At 41.2% G+C, this 23,508-nt stretch overlaps 1 protein-coding gene across 2 annotated transcripts; it reads right to left on the bottom strand.

Annotated features, from left to right (window-relative positions):
* Nucleotides 1-105: 105 nt before the first annotated feature.
* On the bottom strand, nt 106-13,476 carry LOC137483030 (F-box/LRR-repeat protein 21-like). Of its 2 annotated transcripts, none has more exons than XM_068205780.1 (7): nt 13,321-13,476; nt 9,964-10,059; nt 8,417-8,557; nt 5,507-5,956; nt 4,669-4,791; nt 4,012-4,183; nt 106-2,875 (listed from the first exon to the last, which is right to left on the bottom strand). In XM_068205780.1, the coding sequence occupies exons 4-7, from the start codon at nt 5,876-5,878 to the stop codon at nt 2,232-2,234; spliced, it is 1,311 nt and encodes a 436-aa protein (XP_068061881.1). In that variant the 5' UTR covers nt 5,879-5,956; nt 8,417-8,557; nt 9,964-10,059; nt 13,321-13,476; the 3' UTR covers nt 106-2,231. The 2 variants fall into 2 exon arrangements, with proteins under 2 accessions (XP_068061881.1, XP_068061882.1); XM_068205781.1 differs by lacking the exon at nt 13,321-13,476 and adding an exon at nt 10,157-10,326.
* Between the last annotated feature and the right edge of the window lie 10,032 nt (nt 13,477-23,508).

Here is a 23,508-nt window from a genome sequence, read left to right as displayed (position 1 = left end):
GACAATGACTACTTTGCCATTCTCCAGTCTCTCCCAAGGCTTGTCACATGCATTGCTTCTAGCAGGAGAGAACCCCCAGAGGACACAGTAAAACAGATGGATGAGTCTAGTGCATGGATTAGACCACTTTATTACATTTCCATTTGAAGCAAACCACACATCTTGAACCAAATACTGCCTGGAAATATTTCAGTTTTGTGTTTAAATTATAATCCTCTGGATTATGGAAGTGCTCAGCTCACATCCTCTAGTAACCAGTCAGATAGATGCTTCTTAACTGTGTAACAAGCAATAAAGCATTACTGACTCAGGTGTGCGTAACCTTGAATCCAGCTGGGAACAAGTGTCCAAGAAAAGGGTGGTTTAACCCTTTAGCTGTTGTTTAGTGGAAGTGGGGGAGAAACTCACTTATTCTCTGCTGTGAACGCACTGGCTGTGGCTGGGTTAGTTCATTTGCTTCACAGGAGCCAGAATGGAGCTGTGGATTTGCACTGGAAACATCACTGGTAACACAGGGATGTTTTTGCTGTAGCTGAGCAGTGCCTACACAGAGCACAACCCTGCTCTGCTGTGTACTGCCCCAGCAGGCAGGAGGCTGAGGGGGCACAGCCGGGGAGGTGACACAGACAGGACAGACGAGGCCAGCTGATCCAGGGGACATTCCATGCTGTATGACATCAGGCTCAGCATATAAAGCTGGGGGAAGGTGGAAGGAAGCAGGGTGTTTACGGGTGATGGAGCCCTGCCTTCCTGGACATGGCTGATGGAAGTGGTGAATAGATTTCCTTTTTGGGGGATGCCTGCCTGTGTGACTATTAAACTCTTTATATCCAGCCATGAGTTTTCTCACTTTCACCTTCTGATTCTCTCCCCTATCCCTCTGGCTGTGAGGGGCTCAGCTGACAGCCAGGGTTAAGCCATGACAGTGACAACCACCACCAGCAAATTCTTGTAGACTTCTCATTATCAATAGGAAGATGCAATAAGAGTGGCACCAAAATCATTACAGCAAAAGTTTATATACAATGTATTTAAGTTTACAGTGTGCAAAATGTTAACACAAAAATACATACTCTAATTTACATCAACTCAGCATGCCTTTCCCCTTTTAAGAAAATAAATATAATAAAATCTGTCTCAAAAAACAATTAAGAGCAACAAGTATTAAACAGTCCTGAATTAAATAGTTCAGGATTACCTTCAGCAAGTCTTTCTCTAGAAATCAGGGCTTACACAAAGCTCTGGAAGAAACAGGTGAGATTACTACAGTCCATTTAGTCCACAATTTTAAGTGCTATAAATTCTTGATTCCAAATAGAAATGGATCAAAGACAGTTGTGTTGCATTTGATCTTTCCTTCTTACTAGCTACATTTATGAAATCCTTCTTATCTCTTAGCAAGAAAAGCGTGGAACAGCATTCAGACATTAGTCTTTGATTACAAAGACTTGAGTCCAAATCCAAAGCTATTCCTTACTGTCCTGACAGTTTCCAAAGTGCTTTATTACTCACTCCAGCAAACTTATAATTAGTAATTTTAACAAAATCTCTTTCTCATCCTTTTAACACATAAGACAAAAACAACATACTGTACAATGCATTCCCTAGTTTTGTAATCTGACAAAATTACTTAAAGTGCAATTTAAAGCTGGAAAAATTTTTCTAAGCATAAGCTTATTAACATTTTATTATACTGCCATGAATTTAAGCTAGATTATATCTGATTAACCCAGGATCGTGTATTTTAATATATAAGCTTTTACAATTAAAACATGAATTATTTTAAAAAATAGCTATATAAAACATCATGACAAATAACACTGTACTCAAAATTCTATCCAGCTTTCCACAGATAGATTTCCTAAAGGAAAATAGTTTCTCTTCTGACTAAATCAGAAAGAGTAAACAAAGACACAAAAAAAACCCCAAAAACCCAAACCCACTTTAAAGTAAATGGAATGCTTAAAGTGAAGCTCAGAGAAGCCCAAATTCACTGAAGTTTAAAGCACCTGTAAACCACAGACATACTTTCAGAACTGTTAAGTACTCTTAAATCTATTTTCTATTTCAATATATAATTAATATTTTAGAGTGTTTTGCTGTTAGTCTAACAGATTTTCTTAAGGAAGAAAAACTCAAATCTAGAAGAAGGTTTTCACATTTGATTTTTAAATTTTTTATTTGCATAGAAAGCGACACCCTGATTCCACCATTTTATCCACACAGAGAATTTACCACGTTGGCATCATATCAGGAAACCACATTCTTCCAAGGTGTTTGGAGACTTCCAGATGAAGCCGATCTAAGCTGTAATCACTATCTGGAATCAGCACCTCCTCCATTATGGAAAGCTGAGTAAGCCTGCCCCCACACATCTTTACAAATTCAATAAAACCTCTGCAGGTGACTTCACACTCCCCCAGCCCCATGGCAGTTAGGTTCTTACAGCGCTCAGCAATCTGGATCAGTTCATCATCCAAAGGTTGAAGTCCATTGGCGCACACGACCAGCTCGATCAGCCTGGGGCAGTTCATGCCAATGCGACCCAGCATTGCCTTGCTCACCGCACGACCAAAGTACAGGTGTGTAACAGGTGTTTCCTCCCTGAAGAAAGCATCAAATTCATCTTCATACAAGAAGAAATACATCACAATGTTGACTTTGGGGGAGTGTTTAACAAGAGCATCCCAGCTTTGCTTTTTAATGGTGTGAAATTGCACTTGTCCGGGATTTTCACTCACGACGTCAATGCGAAGGTGTTCGAGATCAACGTGTTTTTCACTCGAAAGAGCCAGCAGCAGTTCATCACTTAGTATGTAGTAGTTCAAAGCCAGCTCCTTAAGTCCATGACACTGATCAGCCACACAAAGAATGCCTGAGGAACAAAAAAATTTACTCTCTAAAATGAAAAGCAAATATAAGCATAGCTGTTCTCTGTAAAGTTGGCTTGAGTTTTCATGCTTATATCCAAACCCCATGAAATACCCAAGTTCTAGGTATCCCCAAACTTCTACAGAGTTTTGGCCATTAACACTTCAAAGTAACAGACACAAGTCAAATTCATCTTGGATCTGCATTTTCTCCTCTTTGCCATTCCCTATGCAGAATTTCCTCAGCTTTGAAGAAGCAACTGAAATTAAGTTAGATTCAGCTGGAGTTGCCACCAGTCCCTTCCCTAATACTCATTTCTTCAACTATTTCAACAGTTTAACAGCTACAACCTTCTGTGAATTAAGACCTAAATAAGGTTAACTCTTCCTAACCTGCTGGAATATGAAGTACACAGATTAAGTCACCTTTTGCGGACTCCAGAAAAGAATACAGGAGTAGACCAGACCCAGACTCCCTTTACCCACCAATAACGTTTCAGGAGAAAGGAAAGTGAGAAGGGACCCTGAAGTCCTCTGAACTTTCAGCAAGGGTGTATTTTGAAGGGAGCGAGTCCTCCACCAACCAATGAGAAAGTCACCAGTCCCAGATCTGGACACATGAGGGCACTCTGGAAGCTGGAAACAGTGTCTAACACCACAGGTTTCTGAAATTTGTACACACTCACAGCACCTTAGAAAACAATTCCTGACAACTGTCATAATCTCCTTTATCCCACCAAGCAGTAGCTGATTCATGGATCAGGGCTTCTGTGGTGTTCCCACAGAACACTAGTTGGTTAAGTTTACAAATCTGCACACATTAAGGAGCACCTATTTGGTTACCCTCACACAGTAAAGCAATGAATATCCTGTCCTTTGAGCATGTGTGAAAGGCTTGCACTAATTCTGAAGGCCTCAAGGCCTATCATCAGAGGTAGCAAGGCAGCTGGAGAAAATGAAAAAATATCCCAAGGATTCCAGAAGATGCAGTCAAGTGAGTAGCACCCCCACCTTCATCAACCCAACTCATCCACTAACAACCATCTCCTCCTTCACCTTCCAACTTGTTCAAACTCAAGACCAAGTCAACAACGATACTGATACTTTACGACTCCATTTTTCGCATACATTCAGTACTCACCAGCAGGTGAAACATGAGGACAGCTGCTCATTTTTAGTAGTTTTAGAGTATCACTGTTGTTAGCAACAAGAACCTTCAAGGAAGGATCATCAAGGGGTGTGTCATCTATCTTGATTGATGATAACGACTTGGAGTTCACAAAAACTACTGTCAGTGCTGATGCAAAATGAGCCTATTTAGAGAAATTGAAAAAGGAAAAAAATTCTTATGAAAACATGAGCAAAACTTCAGTACTCTGATGTCACATTCTGCACAGGCAAAAAATACAAAAATAAACACTTCCCATGGATCCTGTTTTTCATGTAACGAAGGATTATTTCAACACAAACAGAGGGGATCTTTGTTTAAAAACATGCTGCTGCATGTGACAAAATTAACCTTACTCATTATTTATCTACTCTGATTTATCATTTCACTGCAATACATTGATAACTACAGGGGAAACTGGACACAGTGTTGAGCCTCAAGTATGTGGAGTTTTTCTGCAGAAAAAAAAATAAATAGCCTTTATTTTCCAGAAAGTAATTCTTCTGTTACTTCAAAGTAACCAGAGACTATTTCATAAAAATTACCATCAACTTAAGAACAGAACATTAAGAAAGCTAAAGTGGTTTAAGAGTGAATTAAATATGCTAGTTAGAGTTTGTAGAACTTTACCTTAGAGACATTCATGAAGCTTGGTTTTGCTGTAGAGATCAAACCCAGTGTCTTGATAGAACAGTTCACCAACTGAGAAAGGATGTCACAGGCTGCTTCTGCTGACTCAGTACTACTGTCAACCTATAAAAGCAATTTAAAATAGTGAAGTCATTCTGCAGTATTATTTAGAAAACAGCACCATGGATACCCAAGACTGCAGGTTCCACATCTACTCAGCTCCTGACTGCAATCATCACAGGCACAAAGTGCAACATTGACTGAAAATTTCAAGACCAGAAAGAGTTCAGGGAAGTTACTATTAGAAAATTTTCTTGAGTGTGACTGCTGAGTAATTCTAGTATGAATACATACCTTAAATCTTAAGTTTTGTCTTCAAATAACCTCATGTTACTGAAATACTGTAACAGTACTGGTGCTACAACACACTGTTACATGTATGCATTGTTTTAAATGTCATTTTTAGAGCCCAAAAAAGACACAAAGTCCTTGCTTCAGCAAACTAATCCATTTTATGTACATGGATAACACCTTTGCATCTTAAATAATGAACTGATTCAAAATTCATAAGCCTAAAGAATAGCTTTGAACAAATCTCTTATTTTGCCTGACCTTCCACCTCTGTTTTGCACAACATTCCCTATTTCTTTACTCTGCAGAGGCTACAGTGTAGAAAATTGGATGAAACTGTCTGCACATGCGGAAATAAAATGTTGCAGTAGTTACATTTTTAAACATAAAACTTGCCAGGTACAACCCTTAAGGCAGCTGACACAGAACAGCTGCATCCCTCGTGCTCAGTGACGTGACACTGACCCACAGCTCATCCACAGCTTACCTTGAAGCTGACGTACTGCAGATGGTCAGCGTGCCTCTTGATAATCTGCTGAATGAGATCCGGATGTGTAGACTTTAAGTAAGAAGTGGCTGGCTGGCTAAGTTCAAATTCAAATCTCCTCCAGAGATCTGGGATGTGAAAAACTTCATTCCACCTTCGACAAACAGAAGATGCCCTGGCTCGATCCACTAAAGTCAGGAACTGAAAAACACGCAGAATCACGTGGTGTGGAAGGCTGCCCCAGTCCATCGAGGTGCACGGGTCAGATTCCCCAAATCCTGAGCCATATAAACTAGTTTTCTGTTTTTTGCTTGTCTGTGATGTTCCAGGAGCTTCAGTTCCAGCCACCACCTTCTGCCCAGCTCTCTTCATGGTGAAAGTTTCAGAATGCAACAATCCAATGTATTCAAACTGCACAGGCTCCTGAAAGGTCTCACGTACAACAGGTGTCTAGAAAAACACAGAAGATCAGGGAGGAAGGGAAAAAGGCCAGTGGAAACACAGTAAGCAATAGTAAGTTTAAAAAATTTAAATACAGCATGCTATTTTGAAAAGAAGCATATCCATATGTCAATATCCAGTGCACAGATGTTGACAAGGACCTTCTCTCTCAGTACCTTTAATTTTGTACAACTTGGATTGAATCTGGAGAACGTGGACTTGTTAATTTACCAAATGCAATTTCATGTAGTAGTACTTCATAGTACATAAAGCATTTTGTAGGGATTAAGAAGTATTTAACAGCAATTTACTTAGAAGTGGAAAACTGATTGTTTAAATTTAAATTCAGTAGACAAACTATGGAATCTACTCATGATCTCTAAAAAAGGTTTATCAACTAAAAAACCTAATTTATAAACTCATTTTTGAAACAGAGATAAACCTGGAACAGACATGTTCAGAAGAGTCAGATTGAAAAATTTTGCCCACCTACCTCAGTTTGGTTTTTTTCTAAATAATGCTAAGCAGAGGAAAGTGTCTGTACAACTAACAGTAAAAAACTTCAGAGGCCACTTATCAAAGCAGGGCAAAGTAACTGAGTTCACATGCTGTTTTTCAGCAGGAAAAGGACAGTGACCTTGGAAGTCAGCAAACTGCACGGATCTACTTCAGCAAGGGACGTCTGCCTCACGAGCTAGAGCTCAGAAAAGCAGCGTAAGAAAAAAGCTCTGCTTTCACAGGCTGAAGCAGTGCAACCTAACCAAGTCCATTCTAGACTGAATTCTATTGTTCAGCCAATTTCCAACAACTGGCTTCGCCACTTCATTTTAGTAGAAGTTGAAGCCCCTTCTCAAATGTCCCACTAACCAGATGTTCATCCAGACCTACTCTCTTCCCAGTCTGTGTGAAGTGAGTATTTTCAAAGCAACCATGCATTTTTTCAAGAAAGAACAGAGCATATATCTATTTTTACTGAACAAACTTCCATGGCAACCCCCACAGCTTGCTTTTTCTGGACTGAAAATTTTCCATAGTATCTTCATTATGGAGAGGAGGGGGAAAGGAAGAAAAAATGCCACACAAATCCGTGTATTGCAAAAACAGCTGCCAAAATACATACTATCCTATAAAAAATTTACCTGGCATGTTCCCAACCTATAAAACCTGATCTGTTTGGCTCATGAGTGTCTGATAAACTCCATTTTTATAAAAAGAAAGCATGTGCATTCTTTGAGAAGCTGGAAAGAAAAGTGTAGCCAGTTTAAGGGCTTTTCATACGACCAGCTTCACTACTGCTTGACTTCCTGACAAATTATCTTCATCACCACGGAATTTATTTTAGCAGCTGTTATACATATTCACCCAGTCTATTTAAATTTCCATTCGTGATTGGAATCAGCAATATATGCAGACAGATAAGCCAGCAACACTCTTTAAGTAATATAATAGTTTTTCTTCCCTGAGCAGACACATGGCTTACACTAAGTGTTACTACTGTCATGAAGATGCAGGCTCAGCACGAATAAACATTTTGCTATTAGACCATCAAGTTATCATCTACACAACCATGTTTTCTGACTTTAGATTACATTAAGTCCCACAACAAATGGGTGTTCCAAACCATGAAGTGTGGATGTAGTAATTAACCATTACAAAACTCTCTCTTACAGTTGATCACAGCCTTGCTAAATTTAGCAAAGGCTAAATGCCTTTTGAGTCAAATATACCTGTTTCTTTTCTTCCTCCCTACTTGAGAGGAATTACAGACTTGGCTGTTTACTAAAACAAAAGTCCAGAACAAAAAAAATGGAATTGAACACATGCTATTGTTTGAGAAGCTTCTCCTTGCTATTGCTACCCTCATGCAGACCTGCAACATCTTGGTTAAAGATAGGTTTCTGATAAAAACAGAAATTTCTCCTGTCTTACTTGAAACTTACTTGAACTTCATGGGTGTTGATTTGGCTCCCACAAGGAAGCTCTGACATCTGAGAACAACCAGAAAGGGCATTTCCTAAACCACAGGTCAAACTACACACCAGGAGCAGCACTCCAGGTGTAGGAAGAGATGCAGCAAGGTATTGCTGGTATACACAGCATCTATGCTCTGCCTGCTGGAATTTGGCCAGAACTTGTTCTTGTTGCTACAGCCTTTAGAAACTGCTGTCTTCAGAATTTCTATGTTTAGTATTCCACACTACAGTCCTTTATATCTAACAAAATGAATTCCTATTATTCAGTGTGGGATGCAAAGCCAGAAAAAGGCTCCATTGGTAATGCATTGTAACATTTTTAACAAACATGAAGCCCCAATATTTACTGCAAAACTAAGAATCCTTATTTCACTCTAAATCCTTGTGAACAGTATATATTTTAAAGCACAAATGAAGCTGGCTAAATGACAGTCCCATGTGATATAACCCAGGCAGCATTCAAATGAAAGGTTTACACACACAGACACAACCCTACCTCCAAAGAATGTGGAGGTTCCTGTCAAGTTACCAGCACCTTCCTGGTACCCGAACATCCATCCCACTGTTGAGTCATCCTGTATGTGTGCGTGGATTCCTTAACCAGAAGGCAGGGATGGGTCCCAGAAGATGAACTGACCTGTGAAGCCACCAATAAAAGAAAAACTGTTCTGCAGTGTCTGGGAAACCCACAGAAAGGACTGACATCAATTCTGGAACAAAGACTGAGACGAACAGAACCCACTGCTCTGAGGGCAGATATGGAAGCAGAGCAACAAAATGTAACAAGCACATTTGTTTTACCAAACATTATCTGAAAAGTACCATTTAACTAAGGGGAAGGTGTAATTGTTGGCAAAAATAGCTTTTGCATTATCTACAGTTTTAGTCACATAAGCACTCTTGCAACACAGATACACCTCTGAATTCTCGAGTATTACCCAAAAAAACCTACAAACCCTGATAACAAATGTTTATTTTTTTTTCAGCCTACTCTATACCAAAACCATGTGAGTCAAAAGTTATACTTAAAGACAGGAACTCTGATACTTTGACATTTAAAGACTCTTGACTTTCAACTTTACTCACTTTTACTCCAAAAGTATGCTTACTGCACCATGATAATCTTGACAGTTAACAAACAATTGTGGCTAATTACACTGTATCTGGAAAAAAATATATCAGTAATGTACAAATATCCTCCCACATACTAAATGAAAAAAACTATCCTGCCTCTTAGTATGACAGAGTATTTTGGTGCACTATGAGAAAATAGACCCAAACCTCCCATATATCCAGTTATACCAATTTCACATTATCTGAAGATGCTTTAATGGAAAGCTACAAGAACAGCAACATCCACCTCACTAAATCATGACAGATTTTAGAAACAGAAGGTATTTACCAGGTATTGTGTTCAACCAGTAATATCATCTTTAGAAACCTTCCAATGCTGAACTTCTCTATTTTACTTTAAAAATGGGACAAGACTTTAGATTCTCCCAGGTCATATCATCACCTTTACAAAAACTACCCAGTTAATGTCAGCTTTCCAGATTCCAAGCTTAACAAAGGTGTAGCATACATTATTTATGAATACATGAGAAGTAGCCCCCATCTTCCACACAAAATCAAACTCAAGTACTGCAATCTGTGCAAGTAATGCTGCTGCTCAGCTCACACACCAGAAAATTTAGAGCTGAGTAGTCATACTTGTCTATAAAGAGAAAGCTGATATTCATTAGTAACCCTGTTTGTGGGTGGCACCTGAAGAAATCTGTCATTTATGGAGGCCTTGTATTGCACAGTCTACAAGTATCACATGTTCTCTCTCCTGTGAAGTGAGCTGAGTCTGTACAGCACATAGAATTCATTTTCATAAGTACTGTCAGTGTCTAACAAATAAAAGGTTTATAATGCCACATATAAACACCATGCTTAAATAACATTGTAACTGAGAGCACAAAACACTGAGATGCAATTTAAAGATTCAACAGAGAAGTATATTAAGTTTATAAACCACGTATTTTGAAGCAACTTTCTTACCTAAAGAATGCTTCCAAGTTACAATAGGCAATAAATGAGTGAACTGAGGCAGCTGCAGCCATGGGGCACTCACATGCATCTGTCTGCTTTCCCCTCCTGTCCAGATAAAATGCCACAAAAACCTGTGTTAGTTTTGAAAAAAAAATAATTTCATATTACATCCAATGCAAAAATGATGGAGAAATACATTGACATAAATTTATAAATTTTCTTGCTTTTGTAAAGGAGCTTGAGGGGATCATCTTAATACAAGGTAGCTTATCCCACAATGCAAACATTATTGCTGAAAGAAACATGAGGTCAGATTAAGTATAAAAGTGATGGGAAACAAATGTTGCAACTGCATTTACATTTCTTGGTCAACAGTACAATGTAAACAGCAAGTTATTCAGTATTTGCATTATCATTACCACTACTAGTGAATCTTGGTAAACAACACTGTAGCTACTAAATAATCTAAGAGTCATGAAAAACAGAGAAAAAAACCCACCCAAATGTTTTTTCCTGCCTTCTTCCCTTCTGTGGCAAGGCTGTCTGATGGCCTGGGGAAGGGTGTGATGAACACACAGAGGCCACAGGCTCAGCTTCCCAGCACAAACGTGCACAGCCCTCGCCAGCACCTGCCCAGGCCTGGCTGCAGTCACATGGCAGGAGCTGCTCCCGACAACAAGAAAAGCACCCAGCCCGCTGCCACCTCCCTGTTTATGAGCTCCCAGGATCCAGGTGACAGCCCGGGCCACCTGGGAACCTGGATCACAAGGCACTGCACCAAAGGGCTCAGACTAAAAGTCTCTTGCCTCCCTCCGCATTGTTTTCCTTTAATATGACATTACGGGTAAGTTTGTGTTTCAGAGTTTTCCATCACACGTAATCATTTAAAGCATTACCCCCAGGAATATCACAAAAAAAATATTTTACAAAAACACAACAAAACCCTGAAATCTTTGTTGTGATAAGGTTTACATTGCTTTTACATATCCCATCTTGGGGGTGGAGAATGAGTACCCTTCCACCTGCTCTGAACTCAGGATTTCAGTATTCTTGCCAACACTCCTCCTGTGGCCACAGGCAAAAGTAATTACTAACAATAAACTGACACCTGAAAATCAAGGACAGTAATATCCTTTTATAGTAATAATGGTATCAAATACAGGTAGTCAGTAAGACTATCTACAATGCTCAGCAGGCTTCTGAATTTCACAGAGATGGGACTGGTTACCTTTAACAGCCAAATAACCAAGAGCACCCCTGAGGAAGAGAGCTTCTCTTGAACAGATCTGTCCCAAGACTCCTCAGAAGAGAAGAAAGTTCATACTTTTACACTGCAGATAAGAACTAGCAGATAATAGATTTTAGATAATGCATTTGAAAAAAAAAAGTTACTGGAAGTGACTGTTAGCAATAAAAACATAATCTGGTGTACATCCAATGTACATCTGACTGTCTAAGGCCAAAAGAACCATCCAAAGCAATGTAAATGTTAGCTTATGTAAGCAGAAATTTATGTAGTAAAATATTACAATTATCAGAGATTAAATCAAATACAAGTTTGTTATGCAAACAACAGTAATTTGTTATCTAAGGTAGTTATCCAAATGATTATCAAAGATAAACAGCAGCAACACAGTCACTGAAATGAAACACTTTGATAACTGCTGAGGTTCACCAAATCTATTCATACCCTCACTTGTATAAGCAAAGTATCAAAAATTGGTGCACGCCCCCTGTACAGCTCTACCTGTGATCCAGTATTTTGACAGCTGCACGTTATCCTACTCAAACTACCTCAAATGCAATAAAGCTAACAGGATGCAGAAAAAAAAATCAAGTTAATTAACTCTTTCTGCAACTTAATCTTGACAACAGAGCTGGTTAAATTAAGCTGAAATTAAGATAGTAAAACCTCTCCTGTGGCATGGGGGCTTGGTGGGGGATTTGAAAAGTGGTCAGCAGCGGCTCTGTTAAACAAGCCTTCAGTAGCTGTTCACTGCTTCCCAGGCTACAACATCAATTCAAAGAAAGGTTTATCACTGTAACCAAACATATCACAGATCCAAAAGAAGTAACTGCTTCCTCTGATTTCCAGATTTCTCTTCCAGTTCTTAACACCGTGACTCAACAGGAATTAATAAAACACCATAAAATCAAGTTTCTAGTAGAAGCGTAGCAACCAAACATAAATGCAGCAAAAACAGTTCCTGATAAATAAAAACCCTTCCAAATAACCAAGCTTGGAAATATTCTAGTATAAAGCAGGCATTTTTATAATCAAGCTTTGACTTTCTAACACCTGGAAACTAATGTTTACAGGGCTGCCTTACACGGCTGAAATACTGGTCCCATTAATCACAGTGTCTTTAAAGAAATCGCAGTTCAGTGACAGCACCCGTGCCACCCCCTCACCAAGGAACTCGGAATGCAGAGTCTGTCTGGGGAACAGGAGCAGCACAGGGCAGGCAGCCCTGGGAAACTGCTGCCACCACAAATTCAACCACTGAGTATGGTGCAAAACACAGGGAAAAAACACATTTTAAGCCTAATTCTCAGAAGATCTAGTCCTTCAGGATGATGAGCTCAGAGATTAAGCTTTTTCTTCATCTAGGGCATAGCAGACTTTTAATGGGTGGCGTTTTTGCTTCTGAAGAGGATTATTTAGGTTTTTTTTTTTAATCAGCCCTTATTTTTCTCAAAACTGAGCCTCTGACTCAAGGGATTTACCACATTTTTAGTATGTTTATGACAAACCCTCAAAGTTCTAAAAATAACCACATTCAGCTGAACATCTTAATGCTTGCATTAATTTTAACTGAAGAAATAGATATACACTGCCCCTTTTAGAACCGTTTCGGTGGCGAAATTCAGATACTGGATTTCCACTGATGGGGTATTTTTAGAAGGAAGCCACCCCCCCTGCCCAACGCCCAAGACCCCTCGTTTTACTCAATGACACATCTGAAGCTGCACAGCTCTTTAGAAAAGCTCTCCTGAGGGTTCACCTACACGCCCACGGCAGGAATGAAAAACAACTGTTACTTCCACGGGTTTTCTTGGAACCTTCCTACCCAGCTTTAACAAGCCACTGAAGCTCTTTACACGGGAAAATCAGCTCGCAGGCAGCGCGCTCCCGCAGCTCGGTGAGAGCTCCCGGGATGGCACAACCCCAGGGTACCGCACACCGAGCTCCTCACGAGGTTTGGCGCTCAGGGAGAATTTAAGTCGCCAGGCGCGGAGTGCGCCTGTCCGTCAGTCCGTCCGTCTGTCTCCGCAACCCGGGCCGCCCCCGCGGCCTGTCCTGTCCTCCCCTCCTCCCCCGGTCGCCGCGCAAGGGCCGGTCCCCGCGGCCGCCCCGCCGCTCACCGCCGCCGGTGCGCGGCTCCCTCGCAGCGTGAGGCCGGGCCGGGGCTCCGAGCAGGGGCAGAGCAGGGACAGCACCGCGCTCAGCCCGCAGCGCCCGGGACACGCCGAGGGCGGAGCCGCGGCCCCGCCGCCCCGGCGCAGGCGCCGGGCGAGGCCGCGGGCGGCGGCGCGGGCACGTGACGGCGGCGCCATTTCGCGCCGGCCGGGCTCGCCCGCGGGTAAAATGGGGGGGCCGCGGCCCGCGCCTGGGGCCGCGCTCCGCTCCGGGCCCTGGGCTCCGCTCCTGGCCCTGGCCCGCAGCCGGTTGGTTCCCCCTCAGCAGGCCTCCATCTCAGAATCACGCAATCATTTACGTTGGAAAAGACCTCTGTGATCGTCGAGTCCAACCTGTGACCGAGCACGAACTTGTCAAGCAGACCGTGACACTGATAGGAGGGATGTGTGCTCGTGGGTGAGGGTAGGGGTGTCAGCGTCTTCGAAATAGGTCTTAATGTTTCTACCCACTTCAAGCCGCAGGTTTGAACAGAAACCAGACAGTTTGACTCCTGAGACAAATGCACAAGCCTGAGTTTCTGAACTTTGGGGTAAAATTACAGCTTCAAGGGGGAGAATGGGATATGGGGTAGGTGGTTGGGGAAGGCTGTACCTTCCTACTGCCTCAGCTGATGGACAAAGATAGAGGACAACAAGTGGCCAGGATAAAAGGAGGCTGCACCCTCTGAAAGCTCTAGAGGCAAGACCCCACGGGCATGTGCCCCAGTGGACTCTCTCTCTTTATTGGAATAAAGTTTCAGGGCTCTTCTGTCTCCTTCCTGGACACTGGCTTTTCCTAGTGTGATTTTCAGTACAGCACTGAGTGTCATGTCTAGCTTTTCCTTTAACACCTCCAGGAATGGTGATTCCACCACCTCCCTGGGCAGCCCATTCCAATATCTGATGACATGCTTTTTGGGAAGAAATTCTTCCTAATGCCCAACCTAAACCTCCCCATGTCCAGCTTCAGACCAAGTCCTCTTGTCCTGTTGCTGGTTGCCTGGTCACTGACTCCCACCTGGCTGCACCCTCCTGTCAGAGACTTGTAGAGAGCAAGAAGGTCCCCCTTGAGCCCCCTCATCCCCAGGCTGAGCCCCACAGGTCCCTCAGCTGCTCCTCCCCAGACTTGTGCTCCACACCCTGCCCCAGCTCCATTGCTGTTCTCTGGACCTGCTCCAGTCCTCCAGTTTTGTGAAGTGAGGGCACCAGAACTGGACACACCCTGGAGGTGTGACCCACCAGTGCCAAGTACAGGGGTCAATCCCTTCCCTGGTCCCAACAGCCACGCTGTTGCTGATACAGAGCAGGTCCCATTGTCCTTCTTGGCCACCAGGGCACACACTGGTTCACATTCATTTCCTGCCACATGTATTTTCCATCATTTCCTGACATGAAGTGCCTGTAGGCCCTCATTGTCCTTGAGCTAGGGCAGCCCTGGCCTTGGAAACTGCCCTACGAACTTCTTCCAGGAGCTGTTCCCTCCAGGCAGAGCCATCCCCTGCCCTTCCCATGGGAGCTAGGCATAGAATCATAGACTCAAACAAGGATGGTGTACAAGCAGCTATTACTGATTTTCTAGCAATCTTTTGGCTAAAAGGGCCCTATCCTGGACAGCAAAGCTTTCCCTGCTTGCTGTGTGTATCCTCTCAGGGATTTCTCCAAAGCACCTCACTGAGAGAGGGCTGAGCACTGCATCATGTTCAAACTGCACATGCCCAAAGTATGCCTTTTAATGTGTTATCTAAAGCATAATTTTTTAAAAACCTTGCAGATTTTTTCTGTGCAGTCACACTGCATAACAGTTCATCGCTAATCAGTGCTGCTTTATTATTGTAGTTATATCTTGCTATATCTGAACAATGGAGCTTTTATTACCAACTGCAAAACACTTGCAGCCATGGATTTCCTGGCTCTTGCATACAGCAATTATTTACCAATAATAAGCCTTTATATAATTCTTTTTTGAAGAGGTAATGCTAAATATGTTCAGCATTTCCTTATCTGCCCTGCATAAAACCAAAGCTGGCAAAAGTTAACTATTTGTGTGACCTCAAAATGTGGTTTATTCCCACCTGTCTAAAAACCTAGAAAATTAGCATGTCGAAAGGCTAATGAAAAAAACTGAAAGGATTATTTGTCACACAGTCACTATGACATCTTCAAATTCCTCAATCCCTCAAATAATCTTCAATTTCCTCAAACAGAGTGACAAAATGCACCACACTCTTAAAATCATTATAGTTCAGAAAATCTACCAAAATTACTCTTACCTATATGGTTCTTGACTGCTTTATTCAGCGTTTACAGGAAGTAGGAGATTAGGTTCCAGGTAAATTTTTCAAGTATTTTGTCCCTAGTAGATAATTTAAAACTGATTTTTTTCAGTATATACTGCTATGAAAACCATCTTCAGCTTAGTAGTTACTCTCTGTAGACAGTGGTAGAGGATAGATTGTAAACAGAGATTAGTGCAGATTTGCAGCTACTATCTAAATCCACCAGTCACGGGTTTCTCTGGTGCATTGCCAATAACCTTTGGGCTGCTGTGCAGAAACAGATTCAAATGTACTTTAGAAAGATTCATATAGGTTAATCTCTGGGGCTTTCTGTATATAAGAGTTTCCTGTTTTGATCTGGTCTAGCAGAAACACATTTTATACCTAACTTAAAATGGACAAGTATAAAACAGTATAAAAGAATTCTATGCATTTTATAGCTGTAGTCATTATTGCTCAGCTGCTGAGAGGTATATATGAATTAAAAAAAAAATCAGCTATGGATTTGAGGGTACTGGAAGGAAATAGGCAGAAACATGGGCCCACCCAGGAGATGCTGTCTTCTACTCATACCCCAGGGGTCTGACACCAGAGCTTGGCATCTCCAAATCCTTCATGTCATACACAAGATGCAAAGATGAAGGGAAGCTGCATCACTGGATCACAGAACCACAGAACCACAGATTTGGGTTGGACAAGACCTTAAAGGTCAGGCTGCTCCAAGCCCCTGCCATGGGCAGCAACACCTTTCCCTAGAGCAGGTTGCTCAGAGCCCCATCCAGCCTGGCCCTGACGCAGGCAGGTACACTGGATACAGACCCTACTTTCCTAAGCCCTTACTGCCCACGTCAAAGCCACTCACAGTCAAGCTTAGCCTTCCTCCTGTGGTTGTCTCTCCTCAAACCAGATTTACAGAAAGATACACTTCTCACGTTTGTGGTGATTACAGGAATGTTTTGTATAGTAATTCACACAGGTTTCGTAGTACATACTCTTTCTGCACTTTGATCAAGAATGGTATTCAAATTTTTTATCACTGGGCTTTGAAGTAGTAATCAAGAAAAACAGTCTGAATAAAGCCATGAGTTAATTAGTATAAAAAAGCATTCAGGAAATCAAAATTTCCCTGAGACCAAAGAATGAATGTGTCAATTCAGAATCAGTATGCCATGAGCTTGAAAGCTTTACAAGGACTGTGTGGAAAGTCTAGAAATTATTGGCCATTGCTTAACTAGTTTTTAACAGACAGACTGCAAAAATGAGAGGCGATAGTTCAGGAAAAAATATTAAGGAAATTAGGATGTTTATTGTAAAATCAGGCAGGAAGCCATACAGGAAGTACATTGTGCTGTACAAAGCCAATTCATAGAGAAAAATCTCAAAAAGAACTCACCACCAGCTTTTTTGACACCCATACTTTGGTATAGCTGAACTTCATTGCAGAACTTACACATTTTAATGCAAGCTCTGCTTCATTTTCATTGTGATCATGATTCTGACAAATCCACATAACCAAAGGACACAACTCTTGGTTGAGTGCTGTCTTCAGCTCTTGGAAGACCACAGAGAAGGCCGTGGTGCTGAGCTATGGCTGGAGTTTCACACAGGCCCCATCATTTCCATGCTGAAGGGTGTTCAGGGTCAGTCTTAGCTTGGCTCTGAAAGCAGTTGCATTTGTATCAGTGTGCTAAGCCAAATAATTCCTATATTGTAGCCATTCCTTTTAAAAGTTTAATTATAATTCTTAATTTAAAACCCAAATACTTAAACTTTGTGATCAAACTCTGCAGTTTTAACAGTTTAAACTGAACACTGCAGACTGGAGCAGTGAATGAGACTCGTACCCAGAAAGTGGGTTAGTATGTCGTGTTTGCTGGAGGCTCGTGACCTGCTCTGCTAGACACCAGCTGCTGCACAGGCAGGCAGCAAGAAACAGCCTGTCTTGGGAATAGAAATCACCCAAGTTATTTTGTAAAAGTCTCTAGTGTACACAATGAACATGAAATGCAATTAGGAAGACAATGGCTTATCTATATGCCTCTTTGCAAAAGGCTTCCTTTATAATTATGAGGTAAAACATGGGTTTAGATGAGCAAATCTTTATGAGATGCACTTTTAGAAATACAACAGCAGTCTAATATTGTCTCTCCAAAAATAAGCATGAATCACTGAAGGGAGTAACTCTAGGTGTGTTGCAATCCAATCCCTTTGTTTAATTCTGTCATTCTATAAGATGTTACATTACAGTTCCTAGATATATATTTATGCTAAACATACATTTTAGACAAAATTGTTAATAGGTACAGTTAACAGTGCCCATCAAACTGCAAAACAAGATCAGAAAATTCTTGATAGAGGTGCTATTTGTCGTTTCTGTGGAAAGAGCCACCACTAAGGTATATTAATAATTTATCATTTGTCTGAAAATAAACTGTGTGGAGAAACTGCTGTATTCCTGTGGTGTACTGTAGGCCTGCTGTTCAAACCTCATTGGGCCAATGTGTTTTAGTCTTTAATTTAAATATATAGATACATAATCTCTATCTAGCAAAAAAAAACCAAAAAAACAAAAAAAAAAAAAAAAAAAAAACCAACAGTTTTTCAATCATGAACTTTTTGAAGAAGGTCCCAGTATGACAAGGGCTGGCTGGGAGCCAGGGGTCACCACCCAGCTCAGCAAGGCAGGTGCACAGGTGACAGCCAGGTTCAGCCACATCATGGAGCAGGTCCCCGGGGGTGTGGCACGCCCACAGTCAAGCCAGGTCAGGACTCCTGGCCAGCCTCAGGGGTGGCAGTGGCTCTAGTACGAGCTCCTGCTTTGCTCAGGGGGGGATTGCCGGGCCAGGGCTGAGCGTAAATGGGCACTTGGGGCCCTGGGGCAAGGCTGGGGGTGAGGTCTGTGCTGCTCAGGGCTGTTAGTGCCTATCAGGTTATTAATGTGTTAATGCTGTGACACTTTCAATGGGTAACTGCCCACTAATCTGTAGAGCACAGGTTATTTGACCCTCTGACTCAATATTATCTAAGCAGAGTTAAAAATAACCTGCCAGCTAATTCAGCTTCTGATTATTGGTGTTGGTATAGAGATCACAGTGTCTGACCTGAGTAATGAAATCCTCTGAAATGGCCCTATCCACTGAGGTTCTGATAAATGTGTTTGACTTGAGAACATGACAAATTGTCTTTAAGATGCCATCTTTAATGCTTTTGGTTCTGATTACCCTCTTAAAGAAATAGATGCCCTTGACACTGAAAAAACACAGGCCTTAGAGAACTAAGGGTGTCCATAGCAGGCAGCTGAAGATTTGATTTGATCAGAAAAATAGCTGATAAAAGAAATACCTGATAAGTCAGCACCTGCTGTAGTGGCAAACATTTTGAGCTTTAATACTAGAAAATGCTTTGTAGTTTTATAGCTGAGTTACAGCTTGGCAAAGCTGCTTATGAAGCCTCCAGAGCCTTCTTTGGAAGATCTCAGAGCAGGTAAGAAAATTTTGGGTAAGGATGGTGTAGACATACAAGACCATACTTGAGATCAGAGGAAGGGATTCAACAACTGTGCAAATTACCCTTCAATCCTATATTGCGATCATTTATGCTCTCTTTATGTCCTTATCTTCTTTTTCTGCCTTTGCCAAGTGCTGGGTTTTTTTCATAGATTTGAGAAAATCTGTTCACCCAGTTGGCAGGAGGAGGAAGTGGATTTGTTGTAGTTCCTGTGCCAGGAAGGGAAATTCTAACAACAAGAAAGGTTATAGAAGGGATATCAACCATTTTCCTCCACCTTATTTGGATTTTATCTGTGGGGCCTAGGATTAATGCATAGATAAATAATAATTTAGCTTTAGCAACCTCATCTTGCTTTTTAACTCATTTTTCTGACAGTCTTCTTCAAAGACATATTTCTGTTCATCCTTTTCTGTACTATGCACAGATGGTGGGGTTTATTTATTTCTTTTTAATGTTAGAGCAATGGCTGATGAACAAAAAAAAAATGCAAAACTGACGGATTCTCTGCAGTTTGCATTTTTTCTTTTCTCTCTTAATGTGTTTTTTAATCACATTCCGTGTGTACTTTCAGGTGTTGCTATAACATCACTTGGTCACAAGAGGGAACTCGCATATCAGTCTCTGGGATTTATTTTTATATTAGAACTTGGAGGACTCTCCAAACTGATAAAGAGATACTAGGATGTGCATGTGTGCCAGGGGTGTAAATGTGTGTATATACATCTACGTTTATTTATATATTCATGGCTTTTAGTTACCAAAGAAGGGAAACCACTCATAGAAATAAGGAACAATAACTCTGGCAGGCATGGCAGTAGAAAAGACCCTTAGAATGGCCCAGAAATAGCTTTTTTATTCTCATGGGTATATATTTACACTCATAGATATATGCTCATGGGTTGTGGCTTATCTGTTCCCACTGTGCTGTTCTGTAAATCTCAAAACCAGTACTAATGGTATCAGGATGGAGCAGAACATGCTTCCTCCATCAGAGCCTGACTAGCAGGGATTATTCTCACCAAAAAGTTTGAATAGCACTTTATTTGAACTATCTGCTCTTCACCTCTTTAGAGAGTCATTTGCTAGCCAAACCTTGACAGGACTTGGGATCTTTTTCAGAATTTATGGTATTTAATGTATATGAGTATAATTTGATTGTTAAATGCATTTGCTAAAGGAGAGGACTCAAATACTAATTAATTTCCAATTTCTGCCAGGTGCCAGTGGCAACATCATGGATTGTTATCCAATCTGCCCAAGGTTCATATTTCTAAAATAAATTAATTTATAAATCCAGAGCTTTTTAACCTGACAAATAATGTTGTCCTCAGAACTTGGTGTCCACATCTTCCTACACTGATGTACCCAACCAAGCAATTGTCCAGTAATCCTGCTATTGTATTTGCAGGTTCCTCAAAAAAAGCACATGTTAAATCTCCCTAATAAAGTGAGCACAGTATGGGAACTTTTCTTTAAACCCTGCTGCTGTTTCAGTCCAGCTCCTGGAGAAGACGGCCCGTGCACAGCTTGCAGTTGAGGATCTGGGTTTGCTGCTATTTGAGTGTGGTCCCTCACACATATTTTTTAAGCACTGCTGTCAGATTGTAGTGGGCCCTTTGGCTTATCACATGGCAGTGAAGCACTGCAGTTCCACAGGGACAGACCATCAGGTGACACTTGCAGCACTCAAGCAAACTGCTTGGTTTGTCTGTCAGGTGCATCATGTCCTTTTTGCACATTTTCCATTTTGTCCTGTGACTGCTTGAGTTCCTTAGCTCCCTTCAAGTGTTATTTCTGTGCAAGTGCTACCCTTCAACTACAGCCTTGTGGGGAATGTCCCCGCCGTGGCTGGAGACACTGCTGCAGATGCAGGGGGTGTTGGGCTGCATGTCACTGCTGTGTAGCAATGGGTTTGGGGCCCTTTGGGAAAAGAGGTGTCCTGCACCAAAGGGTGATTACTAGAAGAACTACAGCATATTTTGGAATCTGGGAAGAGGTGTTTGGATTCAAGGAGCCCAGAGTTGGTTCTGTTAAACTGGTTCTTGTTTATTCAGTTAAAGCCACTAAGGATAGAAGTCAGCTTTCCTAACCTAAACTTGCTTACTGGTCTATGAATCACAGTTGATATTTGTCAGTTTTGATAGGTAATATAGCTCCTGGTCCTGAAACTTCTAAGAGAAGATGATGCATAAGTAATCATTATCTATAATCTCTACATCTTATTTATTTTAGAGTCTAATTATTTCTATAACTGCACCACACCTGCATATCATTATCCTGTTAGTTTGACTTCATGGGATAACAAAGTTTGCACAATCTAATTTTCAAAATCTTGAAAGACTGGGATTAGTCCAGGAAAACTACAAATAATGTTAGACCTCAAGCCAGGCGTAGAAGCCAAGAACATGTCTCATGCTGTTAGAACTTACCACATCCTTTGAGAGGAGGAGGCTCTGGGGAGACCTTATCAATCTCTACAGCTGCTGAAAGGAGGGTGTAGCCAGGTGGGGGTCAGCCTCTTTACCTAGGCAACCAGCTGATGAGAGGACATTGTCTTAAGTTGCTTCAGGGGAGGCTTAGGTTGGACATTAGAAAGAATTTCTTCCCAGAAGATGTGATTAGACATTGGAATGGGCTGCCCAGGGAGGCAGTGGAGTCACCGTCCCTGGAGGTGTTAAAGGAAAGACTGAACATGATACTCAGTGCCATGGTCTGGTGACATGGTGGTGTTCAGTCACAGGTTGGATTCAGTGATTTCAGAGGTCTTTTCTAACTTAAATGATTCTGGATTCTGCGATTCCGTGTGTGGTACCACAACCTGGATGTGGGCACAAACACTGCTAGAAAAGAGAAGAAAGACCCTCTCAAGACTGTATCTTTTAACTGCTATATTTTTGTGTGCTGCTGATTCTGGAGTTGGTTTGTGTCTTGATATACTTTTAGATGCCCTTTACTGGTGTGTCTTTTTGTAATATATGCAGCCAAATTACAAGCCTGGATGGTCCTCTTTGCAAAAGAGTGTGTGGTTTTTTTGAGTCCGGGCTCTAGCTAATCTAATCCTTCTGGATTAATCTGCCATAACTGGTTTTCCAGTTTGATCAGGAATTTTGGTAGGGATGACTGCAGATTTGTAGTGTGAAGTATAACCAAAGCACAGCAATAAGTGAGCTTCATTTCAAAATGGAGCCAGAGGAGTGCCAGCTCTAGAACCACATGACAGGTTTGCTTGATTCCAAGAAACTTTGAAGGAAAAATTGAATGGGAACAAAAAACTTGTGTTCTTCATTATTAATTCTCCTAACGTTTTCTCAGAACACCTCATTGAAAAATAGGAGTTTTTCCTTAGTTTTCAGTTGCTGAAAATGAACAACATTTCTGAAAGTTTTCAGTAAGAATATAGTTTTCCAGTAAGAACAGATAGGTGTTGCTTGAAAATAGTTTTGTTTTGAGACATCATTTAGGATGAAAGGATTCATCATAGATCAATCAATTATATTTACTGTGTCAGATAAGACTTGTAAGGAGTGATAATTCTGCCAGATTTGCTTTTATTACTGATAAATCTGAATGGATAAAACTTGCTGCCACACGTACTTACCTGGGTGTTGATTGAAAAGATACCTTTAGTAAATGTAGTTGGACTTGGCCTTTGTGAACAGAAAACTGACAACTTGTCCAAGTATAATTTAATGATATGCCTAATCTAATTTCAAAATACACTTACTTAACTGAGGGCACCCAGTGAAGATTCAGTCTCATTCTTCTTTGCCCTCTCCCTCCTGTGTGAAGAGTTGGATGGAGAATGAACAATTATTTTTGGGTGGGACAGTTTTCCATCCCACATAGCTACGTTTCCTGCATACAAAACTGTTTAGGTACAGCCACCTTGTTCCAAAGTCCAGGCATTTTGTTGTGACCCCATCACTTCCTGGGGTCAGCAGTAGCAAAGGTGTCACTTGCTGGTCAGTATCTTCTGATCACTGCTTCCCTGAAGAATTTTTGGAGTTTCTGTTTTGATATTAAAGTCAGCCTACTTGCCAATAACTTCAGATACTTTGTTTATAGCAGGAATTCTGTCTGTGTTTTGACTGAGTATATTCTGAATTACTTCATAACATATTGTTATTTAAGAGCATAACCATTCCTAGGACATGTCATTTGATAAATATCTCTAGTGTCAAACCAGTAGCAGACTAGGCTTCTGTATGCCTCCACCGGCTAGTGCCTGATGCATCTCTCATCCATACACCCAGACACAGGTTTTGTTCATGGACTTGGTAATAGTCTTCTTCCTTATGTTAAGTAAATATAAAATGAGAGTAATTTAACATTCTCGTTCCTTTCTGTAGCTGGTATTGCCTTGCTGTCA

The sequence above is a fragment of the Anomalospiza imberbis genome, chromosome 15, assembly GCF_031753505.1.
Source record: "Anomalospiza imberbis isolate Cuckoo-Finch-1a 21T00152 chromosome 15, ASM3175350v1, whole genome shotgun sequence".
Lineage (NCBI taxonomy): Eukaryota > Metazoa > Chordata > Aves > Passeriformes > Viduidae > Anomalospiza > Anomalospiza imberbis.
Note: the sequence above shows the minus strand (reverse complement) of the source record. Positions and strands in the feature narration are given on the sequence as shown.